At 38.0% G+C, this 11,887-nt stretch overlaps 1 protein-coding gene across 3 annotated transcripts in view; it reads right to left on the bottom strand.

Moving 5' to 3' along the window:
* The window catches only part of gabrg2 (gamma-aminobutyric acid type A receptor subunit gamma2), a 43,878-nt gene that overhangs the window by 18,929 nt on the left and 13,062 nt on the right, over positions 1 to 11,887 (bottom strand). For all 3 annotated transcript variants that reach the window (XM_005727758.1, XM_005727759.1, XM_005727760.1), the window contains exons 4-6: positions 9,086 to 9,306; positions 7,764 to 7,846; positions 5,825 to 5,962 (exon numbers count right to left, since the gene is read on the bottom strand). In XM_005727758.1, coding sequence (XP_005727815.1) covers positions 5,825 to 5,962; positions 7,764 to 7,846; positions 9,086 to 9,306 — 442 coding nt within the window. The remainder of the gene's footprint in view (positions 1 to 5,824; positions 5,963 to 7,763; positions 7,847 to 9,085; positions 9,307 to 11,887) is intronic.

The following is an 11,887-nucleotide window of genomic DNA, read 5'->3' as shown; positions in this document are numbered from 1 at the left end:
TATATATATATATATATGATGCTGATTTGCTTTTCATCACCAACTTATCCACTAGAAAGTAAAATAAAGTGAAATAATTTCATACAGCATTCTGGATCATATTGTGTGTTATTTGATCAGGGATTCAAAGTCCCAATTTAGTTAGTTTTATTGCCTTTTGTCTCATTCCATGTTTTCTTTAATTAAACCTGGCAGGCAGTGACAGGCATTCTTGTCTCAACTGTACAAGCTTCTATGGAACTTGGTCATTTTTCATCTTTACATTGCCTTGAATTTCTGCAGTTGAACCTATATGTGACATAAGAATAACCTTGCCTGATCTGGAATAGCAAGACATCAATGCAACATCTTCACATCTTTGTCATGTTTCTTTAAAATATATTTAAAAAATAATTTCATCCATATTTTTAAAAAAAACAAAAAACCCTGTTGAATGTGATTTACAACTGACAGAACTAAAATATTAATAACTTCTATAAAAAAAACCTTTTGGGGGTTCTGTATGTAAGATGACTCAAATGTAATATGGAGAGAAGGGTGGAGAAAAAAGTCCAGATGATGTGGGAAAACAACAAATTTAGCATAAAATATTTTACAGTTCGGATCTGTTTCGGTGAACCTGTATTTTCGAGTTGTCAAGTTGTGGGTGCCTGAGGAATCGATGTTGAATGCCTTTTACAGAGCTACAGGGCTAAAGATGCAACACTGATTTTCTTTGTCATGCTATTAGCGGAAACCCTTATCACTTTAAAGCAACTGTCTGTATATGAATGTATATATGTGTTCTTGTGCATGTGTGTTTTCATGCATTTTCATTGCTGACTGCTTCCTCTTTCTAAGTCACTTCCTCTCGACCACAATGCCTCCAGATTTGCCCCATCAAAGAATCATCTTCAAACTGAGGAGCTCTGTAAGCTGGAGAAGGCCACTGATGTGTCCCTGGGCTTTCTCCACTCAACCTAAATCACACAGGCGGACGCACACAGACAACAGCACTGCACTGCACGGCATGGCTTTTGGAAGGTCACTCTAAGAATAGCTTCCAATACATAAAAAAAAAGGCTCATATCCAGTTGGGAGCACATGCTGAAATGTGCATGCAAGCAAATGGACACAAAAAAACATGCAATAATTCATGGACAAAGGCACGGACCAAAGCACTCATACTGTCAAACACACACAGATATGTTCCACTGGCTGATGCACAAAGGATATATTTGTGCTCAGCTAAAAGGACAGGAAATTAACCACCTCATGTCCGGCCCAGAACGTCTCACATTCACTACTAAGGAAAGTAAAGTTAGCTGCAAAAAGGAAAGACGGCTAATGGCATTGATTTCCTTTATGCTTGGAAGGAAAAACACCTTGCCCATCTAAGAGACTTTATATGCTCATTTCTCTGACTATGGTTATAAATATTATTGTGGTGATATTTCACAGTTAAAGTAAATGCAACACACAGGTGATGTGATTTAGCAGAACTGGAATAAAAATCATTTCTTGATTAAAAGAAAAAAATCTTTACTCATAACGCAACATTTATCTCTATTCTCTCGCTCTCTTCTCACACACTTGCTTCCCTAATGTATCAACACAGCCACACCCCTCTTGTTTAGCCACTCCCTGCACGCGCACTGCATATAACAATTAATCACGATACGACAATATATCTTTATCTTGTTATGTTTTAAATAAGACACAAGCTCCCAAACTACAGTAAAGCCTCGCATCCCTGTGCACCTGATCTTTGCAAATGTGCGAATCATTGATTCTTTGCAATAATGTTTTACTGCAGACAGATAAATGCTACAACCACCACTCCGTTCCACCCTTCACTGCTCTCTATTTTGTTGTCTTCTCCTCCCCCCATTCAACAACCTTCAGCATCCTTACTTGCTGTTTTTATCTGCGCTTCTGATTATCACTGAACTCCAGCATGGCAGATGGGTGAATAGAGCTTCTGGAACCATGCTTAACCAGGTCACTGAGGGGTTAACTGTAAGGTTAGCTTTGCCCGTAGTGCCTCGGCTGTCTGACATTCAAATCCTCTGCATCTATCTTTTCCCTATCCTGCCCACTGGTCTACTTTTAAGCCTTCATGCTTGTCACAATAAAATATTTTTTCCTTGTATCCCTTCAAGTGTGCATGAATGCATGTGTCTTTGTGTTTGTACATGCAGGTATAGGCTTGCAGGCGATACAGAGAGCCCTGATGTGACGTGACAAGTTGAGAGACCAAGCCTTTGGACACTGGCTGAGGGACAGAAGAGAAACCAAATAAAAACAGACATAGCCTTTATAAAATGATACAATGCAACTGCAGATGTCATGTGCCCCCAGCCCCTGCACTTACAATATCACTCAATCATTCTTTAATAATGCACTTTTTTATGATCTATTCATATATTTTTTAAATAATACTCGGGAAAAAAGCAAATACATTAGTGTGGGAGAACAGTGCTGTGACAAGTTGAGCCTGGGAGAGATTGGATTGTCCCACAAAATGAGAGGCAATCTCTTCCTCTGGCTATTTGCTACAGTCATCATTGTCTGGAATGGGCCAATTCACCTGAATGCCTGTCTGCTTAGCTTACCATTATGTGTCCCTCTGTTTCCTTACCTGACCTGTTTCGACTCAGTTCAACTGATTCAACACAGAGCTTGAAATGAAATTAAAATAAGGTTTTAAAAGAATAACTGTAACTAACTATAACCCACCGGGGAGGGCAAAGACACATAATCTTTTTAGCTGGCGGCGATCCAACTGAAGGGCAGTCATCCTGTTCACTACACTTTAGTCTGCAGTCCACTGCTGCAATTAGAAAATGCAGCAATCGCCAGAGAAACAACGTCATGACATAAAAACGACATAAAAAAGGCAAAATATATCATTTGTAGGATATCTTTCGACCATAAGAAGGATTACACTAGTATAGTTATATTTATATATAATACATAAATGTCACATTCTACATGTATAATTATATATATGTGACATTTTAATGCATTTTTGGATAACATAAAAAAGAGAAAATTAAAAACGAAATGCTATATAATGAAATTCAAAAGTCAGAACAAAATCACGCATTACTGTGCAAAGGCTTTTAGGCACTTGACATGTACAATCAGGAAAGTGTGCAAGTTTCATGTTGCTGCGTGACAGTGATCCCAAACATACAACCAGAGTCATAAAGGCTCTACCGACCCTACCTTGAAAAGCTGCGCCTCGGTGAACTGAACCTGAATGAACTCGTGCTGTTTTAAAGTCAATGGGTGGCTACATCATATTTATTCAAGACATTACTTTAGAGAGACTTCACTTTTAGTGTCTAGCGAAAAAGTAATGCACTGCATTGAACATCAAACGACTTCTCTATTGAATTTACTGCAGTGGAATTAAAAAGCAGACTCTCTACTTTCTAAAATCTACTTTCAAAGATGTGGATTTAGAACTGCAACGATCAAGGGAATGATGCAGAAACAACTAGATCACCAGCTTTGGAGATTTCTAGAATCATTGTTATTATTATTATTATTTTCAAACCTAAGCAGAAAGCTTAATAGGGCTGAATATGATGCAGCATATAAAGTATTAGTCCTGCGCTATGCATTGCGTGACAGTTGAGATGAGTGGGTAATTATAATGCCCTAACTGACTGCTTTTTGAGACAGATGTTGTGTTCACGAATCTTGAAGCAGGTCAGATACCCAAACTGACTGCAGAATGAGACAAGAGGTCTCTCAGCCACAGTCAAGGTTCTCTGCTCTGACAAGAGAGCAGATGGCGGTTTGTGGAAATAACAACCCAGATCAAAAGGAGAGAGAGGCAGAGGACTCTGAAAATTCTCCACTACAGCTCATCCTCTTACATAGATTGCCTTTTCATGTTGTCACTTTAAACATTCATTCATTAAAAACGAAAAAAATAAAATAAATCCAAAGACCTTTCTTTCTTTTTTTTAAATTATCTTACACAAATACAGTTTAAGCATTTGGCATTGTGATGCACATCCTCTACTTACACCAGAATACTCTTTATGCTGCTTTGTGTGTCAGAGAGTGTGCATGCACATAACACTCGGTGACATTCTGCTAAACTGTGGCAAATTATACAATGGCTGGGTGAATTCAGTAACTCCTGTGGGTACTTTGTATATGAGTGCATGCAAGTATGTATATGTCACAGAACAAGCTGAAAATAAAGATTTACAACAGCAGTGTGCATGTTGTCAGATAATTAAATGATTCTTATTTTATGAAAGTAATTTTATTTTGTTCAAAAGGAATGTGGCAAAAGGAAAGACAAAAAAAACATTTAAAAGATCTGATGCTTCACGGTGTTTTGTCACAGTTTCTATTTGTCACATTTAGAAAATAATGGATTACCTAACAGCAGTAACAGCTTTTTACTCCCCCAGCAAGCACTTCAAAAACAATACACAATATATAACCTCCAAATTAACTGTTTGTCAGAGGAGAGCATTCCACCTCCACCATCTGGCATTATAAACTGTTCTAATGTTAGCTCTATAACTTTTAAAATGAACACTATAAACTGCACCTACCCTACAAAAAGAAAGAAAAAAATAAATAAAAACAGAACAACAAAAGGTAGAGAACAATAAACCACATTTTAAGGGCATTTAAAACCAGCCATACTAGCTGTTTCACTTTACAACTTTTCTTTTTTTACTGCTGGACTCTAAAAACTGTAAAGCTGTACGCCTACTGAGTATACCAAACTAGATGTCCTATCTGCAAGCGATGATAAAGACAAGCAGACTTCAATTAAATGAATATAACAGGAGTTGAAGCTAAAAACTACTTGTACATCCATGTTTTTAAATAACTCTTTCAGAAACATATATTTAAAAGTTGACAGTTGGGGCAAATAGACGCTGCAATTGCTGCCCTTCCTTCCAAGCAATTTAACATTAGAGATTACAAGGGAATGTTTTAATTGCATTTACAAAACAGACATTTACTGTAACTTTCAGTCCCTCTGGATAAAGCAGCTAATCTAATGAGAAGGAACTTTTCTCTGGTCTAAAGTTAATCTCTGTGGCAGGCATTAATGCATTCACAAGGATCGCATTTCCCTGCCAACCATTAAATACATCAGTCTCTCACTGGCATCTTATGAATATAAATATAGCCATAGATATTTCCAATCTTATATCTAAAATATGCAAGCAGGATGAAAATGTTGAATGGTGAAAAATGCTGAGAACTGACAGAAAACTTGAGTGAGCGATATTCCCTGAGATGAATGAGATGCCATCTTTGAATACTGTTATCCAGTTCGTGTAAAACTGAAAAGTGCCATCCCACTCTGCAGCAAAAAAAATTCTATTGAACGTCTGTCTATCGATCTTGAAGGGGAAGCGAGCCATAGGTAGCCCTTATGGAGTTTACTTGAAGCAGTGGGCTCTAAAAATGAATAAAATCCACGATGGATCATCTCTCTGTCTCTCTAAATGTTCACGCTGTACCCGACAGCAACAGCTACCAACACATGTGCTGTAACTAGTTAAAGATCAGTCAAGGACAAAGAGTGGTGGTTCTGTGGGAATGATTAACTTTCTATGGTAATACGATGTATAGATGTGTCCGCCAAATAAAAACACTGATGCATTCAAAGGTTTTTATGTATGAAATTCTACTGCACGTCACATGAGAGATTACCTTGCATGCTGGGTAAAGACTGATCATGATTTATGATGGGTGCTTGACTTGCAGTCCTCACATGCTAGAGAAACCCTGACTGTCCTAACTGAATAAAAGAGAGTTTTAATTAGAATTTTTCAGCAGCTTATTTTCTTACCAGACACAGTCCTGACAATCTCAGAGGTGTTCCTCAGGCCCACAAAGGAGAACTGGTAGAGCCTCCAGGAGCGAATGTCCCCAACCTCCACTGAGCTCCTTTTCCACTTGTACACAATCTCCTCCCTGGGGTAGCCATCTGAAAAAGGGAGGACATGGAGATTACTTCAAACTCATTAAAGGCAGGAGAGAAGCTCAAGACTCGACTGCATAGCTATGCTGTCTTTTATTTTAGAGTAATCCGTGTCCACCAAGTCGGCAAGCTTGCAAATAAAATGTTTCATGAAAGAAACATTATATAACAGACTCCAGCACAACATGTTGACAAAATATCCAGTCCATCTGTGGGGCGAAAACGTCTTTGTCACTAACATCACTTAAAAGCAAAGATTACAACACAGCTCTGTAGCTGGCGATAAGTTGGATTTCTATAATTTTATTACTTCCAGCGCATCCTCTTTTATACAAATCATAACAACAATCTTAATAGAGTACAGCTGAGTCACTTAGACAAACAGATGCATTTTCATAATTAAATCATGTATGTGAGTATCGAATTTGTGTTCTTACCATCTCACAGTAAGAGTCTGTCCCTCAGTATGGGTGTTAAAGTTGGGTGTTCTTTCAGCTCTATTTAAATTTCAGTCTAGTACAGTCTGCAGTCTAGTGATGAGCTGTGTGTAGCAGATGAGGGAGTAGTCTGAATAATGCACATGAACTGCTTTCAGAGCAAACTTGCAATGATTTTATCACTAAAGTGCTCTCAGACATCCAGTAATGTCTGACCTTAGAGGAGCAGGGGGATGAAAGGTGCTGCCCATTTCCCACATTACAGCCACAGAGGCTGGCAGACTTCATCTTTACTGGTAATGCATTCAGGACACATTATTGATTCAGACTTCTTTTGATAAGCTGGAACAATAATGCTCCTATGAATTCACTTTGGGCCTAGTTGTGCTGTCATAAAAGCCGCTGTAATCCAAATACTAAAATGCAATATATAGCAAACTGAAACAATATACTCTGCTCTGTGTGTCTGAAAAGTCCTGAAGCAAAAAAGTTTGGCCTGATCTTGGCTGACTACAGTCAAAATCGCCGCAAAAGAGGTCGCGCTGGAAAATCGACCATGCTTTGTTGCTTTGTGGCACATAAAATGTTCATAAAATGTGAATGCAAAGTGCGGCACACTAATCCATCTGCTGCTTCTGAGATTGAGCTCATACTGTACATCAAAGTTCTGAAAAACATCCATAGCTTTCATCAAATTTAAATGAAGGCTTGTGTTCCGTTTTTAGGTCTGCTTTCTTGTGCAGTGGAGCTATTTAGGAATCATTTTCTCTGGAGAGTATCCCCTGGTGTGTCTCTCCATATATCCACTGTGACTTCAGCAGATAACTTACTGTCCAGTCCTAACATGGAATGACTAACTCGTTTGGACTTGTGTTACTTTTTAAAATGTCTTTTAGAACAATACTGACAGGTTTCAGGAAAATAAATGAATAGTGCTTTTGGCTTGAATAAATAAATGCCTGAATGGTTTTTTGAATCTTGTTGTTCATTTATTCCACATTATAACACATTCATAAGGTTTCACTTGCTTTCAATTGAAAGGCTGTTGTTGCTTTTTACCAATCTTAGACCTAACCAGTTACATTAAAGCATACTTTACATATTCTACATGCATAATTCCTTTCCTATTTACATAAATACACACATGACTCATGTGCCTTCTTTTAGGTAACTGGAGTGCTCCCAATGAAAATCTTAAATGGTTCCAGCGTTAATTCCTTGATTTGGTCTGTTGGATAATCACTGCTTAAATTTAGTCTTTGCTCACATGTGACGTGTTTAGGGCCTTGCTGCGTTTGTGTGTGTTTGTTTGAGAAGACGGAGACAGGGAGGGGTAAATCAGTAGGGTTTCAGCATATGGTCAGACTTACAGCTTGAAAACTCCAGGGGGCACGAGTGTTCATCCATAGGGAAGTTGTTCAGTTTAAGCTGGCACTCGGCATCGATGGTCAACCTGCAGAGCGATGAAATTTAGCTCCATGAACACAAAAATGCAATATGTTGTACAATACTCTATATAAAACCTAATTTTTCTGTCTAATCACCAGGTCACCAGGGATGGGTTTTGTTTTATGTCATATTGTTCATTTCAGACGAAGTCTGGTACATTTTGGCATTATTGGTTTTATTTTGTTATGTGAAAATTCTACAAAAAGGGTAGCTCTAACCAACCGCTAATCCTTATCATAAACGACACAAGAAATTATTAATTAAAATTTCAAAATTTTTTATTTTTTTACAGCTACAGTTCTTTTTCACACCTGAGGAAGTTTGAAGGAGAAGTCATTAAACTTCCTTATAATGAGAGAATAACCTTAAATGACTTTACCCATCCACGCACTCTCTATTGTCTTGTATCATTGTGCACCGAATCACAGCGGCCATCCTAATTAACAACCAGTGGTTAAGTTCTGAGTCCCCTAAATTAATGAAGTGGAGAGGCAGTGTTCTGCATAGGGAAACATTCATCACAGCTCGATTGAGTCCGGAAGACTTCACTTACTCTCTTATTATCACTACTGTTGTATCGTGGTGTCAGTGCAAATGCTCGCTTTATTTATTATGGTAATAAGAAAAAATAATAGTTATTTTTGATCTATCAACCTATTTTACATATAGCATGCGTTAGTTTCACGGTTTTACAGTCAGAAACATTGTGAGTTATATGGTTTGAGACAAATTAAAGCAATTAAACTATTGAACGCTGATGTAAAATTAAAAGGCTTTTTTTAAGCTGCATGCCAAAGCAGGTGTTCCTCCATCTCAAAAGGCAATTTTCTGAATCATTCAACACAATGGATTTTTCTGTACATTAATTAATGTTAACCATAACAAGCAGGAAGCTAAAATTTCCCAAGGCGTGTTCAGGATAATCAGTGTAAAGATTACTTATGTAGAATGTCCTTACATGCAGGTTAAGGCCTCTGTGCATATTAGGAAGCTTAAAGGCAACATATGAAAATGAGAAATGAAAATAACAAAATACTAAGAGAACAAAATCCAAAATGCCAAAGACTCAGAATAATGATACACTAAGTACAAATGATAAATAAATTATGAAATAATAGAAATAATTCAGTGTGATACAATTAAGCTGGTGTCAAAGATTCCAAAATTCACTTTAATAAATCTGTCAGTTGTAGATGAATGAGAAACATGCAAATCAGAAGCTCCAGCATCACTGACGTTTTACCTCAGCGTGTAAAGTATTCTGCCGTCATTCCATATCCTGAGCATGCGATTGGGTGTGGTGATCCAGTGGGCATCGGCCTTCTTTGAGTTGCGAAAGAAAGTATCTGGGATCCATATTTTTCCAACCATGTTGCTGTTGAGACGTAGAACCTTCATTGTGCTGTTGAATTTTAATCTTCTGTCGTACCAGGTCTGAGCAAAAAAGATGTCGATGGTGTATTCCTAACGACACAAAACGCAGTTTCACTCAAACTGTCGTGTTCAGTTTTACTTCAGAAAATCTGAACATGCTTCACATTACACAACAGATAAAGGTCTGATAAAAGATTTCATCTAGCGCTGTCAACAACATGCAGCTTCAAACTGTGAGATGCTATAACACCAAATTAAAAATGTGGGCTCAAAGAGAACTTTTTTCTGTCTCGAGGGAACTTTTCTATGCCAGAGGAAACTTAACGCTGAAATGCATTTGCATACAATTTTCTTAAAGGAGATGGTGTCTTTTCAGGCCGGGAAGTGCTTTTGTCGCAGCTAAAGAGCACTGTTGAAAAAAGAGCAGCTTGACGCCCTCAACCTGAAAATTAAATGTTCAACGGGGCAATTAATAACCCCCATTGTTCGACTGAAGTATTACCCGACCTTATAACCTGCTGCCTCGGCAGCACTTTGTCCTGAGCATTGACAAAACCTTCTGTCTCCTATTCAGTGCGGTGACACTATGCCAGCTGTGTTGGAACATACGCACTATATGGAGGAAAGCATAGGCAATACACCTCTGGGAGAAGAAGAAGAGCAATAGGTGAAACGTGACAGGTGTAGCGTTAGGTGAAACATTAAATAGAGAGAAAGAGAGAGCTATCATTCTGTGTGTTAATAATTGTCAACCCCTTGACACTGTGTTATTTATTTTGTTATTTGGATAGGCTCAGCGCTGAGGTTCAAAGTGAAGTACAGCAGGAGAGAAAAAAATCTGGGGATTTGTGTGTAAGAGGCCATAGAGGCATTAACTTTCTGACAAAGCTTATCCCAACAATAAAGTCTAAATCCTTGCCAAAGAGTTCCAAATGAGATTTGAAAAACATTTTCACAAGGCAGAATTCCCATCCTTTCAGCAGCCCTTTTTATCACAAGGGACAGACAGACAGTACGAATACAATGATAAGAGAAAGGCTGAATGACTTAGGATCTTCGAGGATCTTCATCTGCGCCCCACTGAGCATGATAAACATAAATAGTCTGGGATCTTTCAAGGCCTGGGAATTTTTTATTCTTCTTAGTATTCAAACAGCTCTAAAAGCAGCTCAGAAATGTTCAGGTGCAGCGGCTACAAAGCAGCAATGTATCATTCATTCTTTTTATTTTTCAGACCTTGACCTCTTTCCATCTGTTATACTGTTATACTGTCCCTTATAACTTGTTACTTAGCCATCTTAGATTCCTACTGCATAAATAAGAAATCAAAACTGTATTCATGCCAAGATTCACACCCCCGTACAATCAGAGTACTCTGTGCTCCTCAGAAAAACTACCAACCTAACAACATTTGTCATGTTATAGTGTGAAATGACTGGCCCAAGCACATGTATTACATATGAATACGAGGCAATCAGTCAACCTTTCATGTCAAAATGCCCTCTTCATAGAAGCAAAGCCAGGCATTGTCGCAGACTTCCTAATGTGAGTATAAGCACACATTTTCTAACTGATACCATCATTGCATCTCTTCTTCCATCACTTTAGCCAGAGCGGAGTGGGTGTTTTAGCTACTTACCAAAATGGAATGGCATCACAGTGTAGAACAGATTGCTCATGTCATGAAATGATAACAAGGAGGATCAATCTCCTCCTTCTAGACCACGCTTCCCTACTTTGTTGTTACTTCTGCATTAAGGGGTCACCAATATGAATCAGTGAACATTCAGCATTTCAAACATTTTATTTTCCACTCTAAAACTGTAACTTCCTTCTAAGAATCCAGCAAAGGGATTTTTGGAAGTTGAGAAGCTCTCCCACACATGTTGGCTGACAGAAATGTGAAATTGTGTAAGAGTAATGCGTCTCATGTTGGACGGACTTGTCTTGGCAAGTAACAAAGTACTTAAAAAAAAACACAATTCTATTCGTTTTATTCTGTAATATCATTAAATTCACATAAGATCATAAGAAAAATATCATTATAACACAAACACACACACACAGTAAACAGTATCAAACTTTAAGGAAAAGCAATATAGCAACCCAGTATTATGACAAAATGTGTAATAGACACACACTGGTCCACCGTGTTCATTTCACGGTTTGCCTCTCCAAAATGTGAAATGGACACATGTGCACAAGTCGCATTACTGCATGCAGAAACTGCATTACCATCATGGGGAAATAATACATTTAAAGCCACAAAATCTGTAGTGAGTAAAAACATATGAAGTACATTCCAGGGTCCTTTAATCACCAGAATCGATTAAGCTAGGATAATGTCTGTTTAAACACTTTCCTGTGATTATTTTCATGTTGGCTTGAAATAAATTATCTTCTTCAGCTGCAACTTCTGCATGCATGTACATTTCACGTTTTGGAGAGGCAAAGTGTGAAATGGACACGGTGGGCCGACATGTCTATTACACGCTTTATTGTGATATCGGATTAAATAAAGGGCCACTGAAGATTAGTGTGAAGTCAATATCTCACCGAATGTGAAATATAGCCACAATCTTCCCCGCTGTTATAGGATTTATGACACTGAATAATGAACAGATTTTTTTTTTTTGAGAAAACATTATGATGTCCCAGTGTTTTAGAACTT

Source organism: Pundamilia nyererei, unplaced genomic scaffold (assembly GCF_000239375.1).
Source record: "Pundamilia nyererei isolate P.nyererei 1_Seehausen unplaced genomic scaffold, PunNye1.0 scaffold00026, whole genome shotgun sequence".
NCBI classification, from domain to species: Eukaryota; Metazoa; Chordata; class Actinopteri; order Cichliformes; family Cichlidae; genus Pundamilia; species Pundamilia nyererei.
The sequence above is the reverse complement of the archived record's forward strand: the minus strand, read 5'-3'. Positions and strand labels throughout refer to the sequence as shown.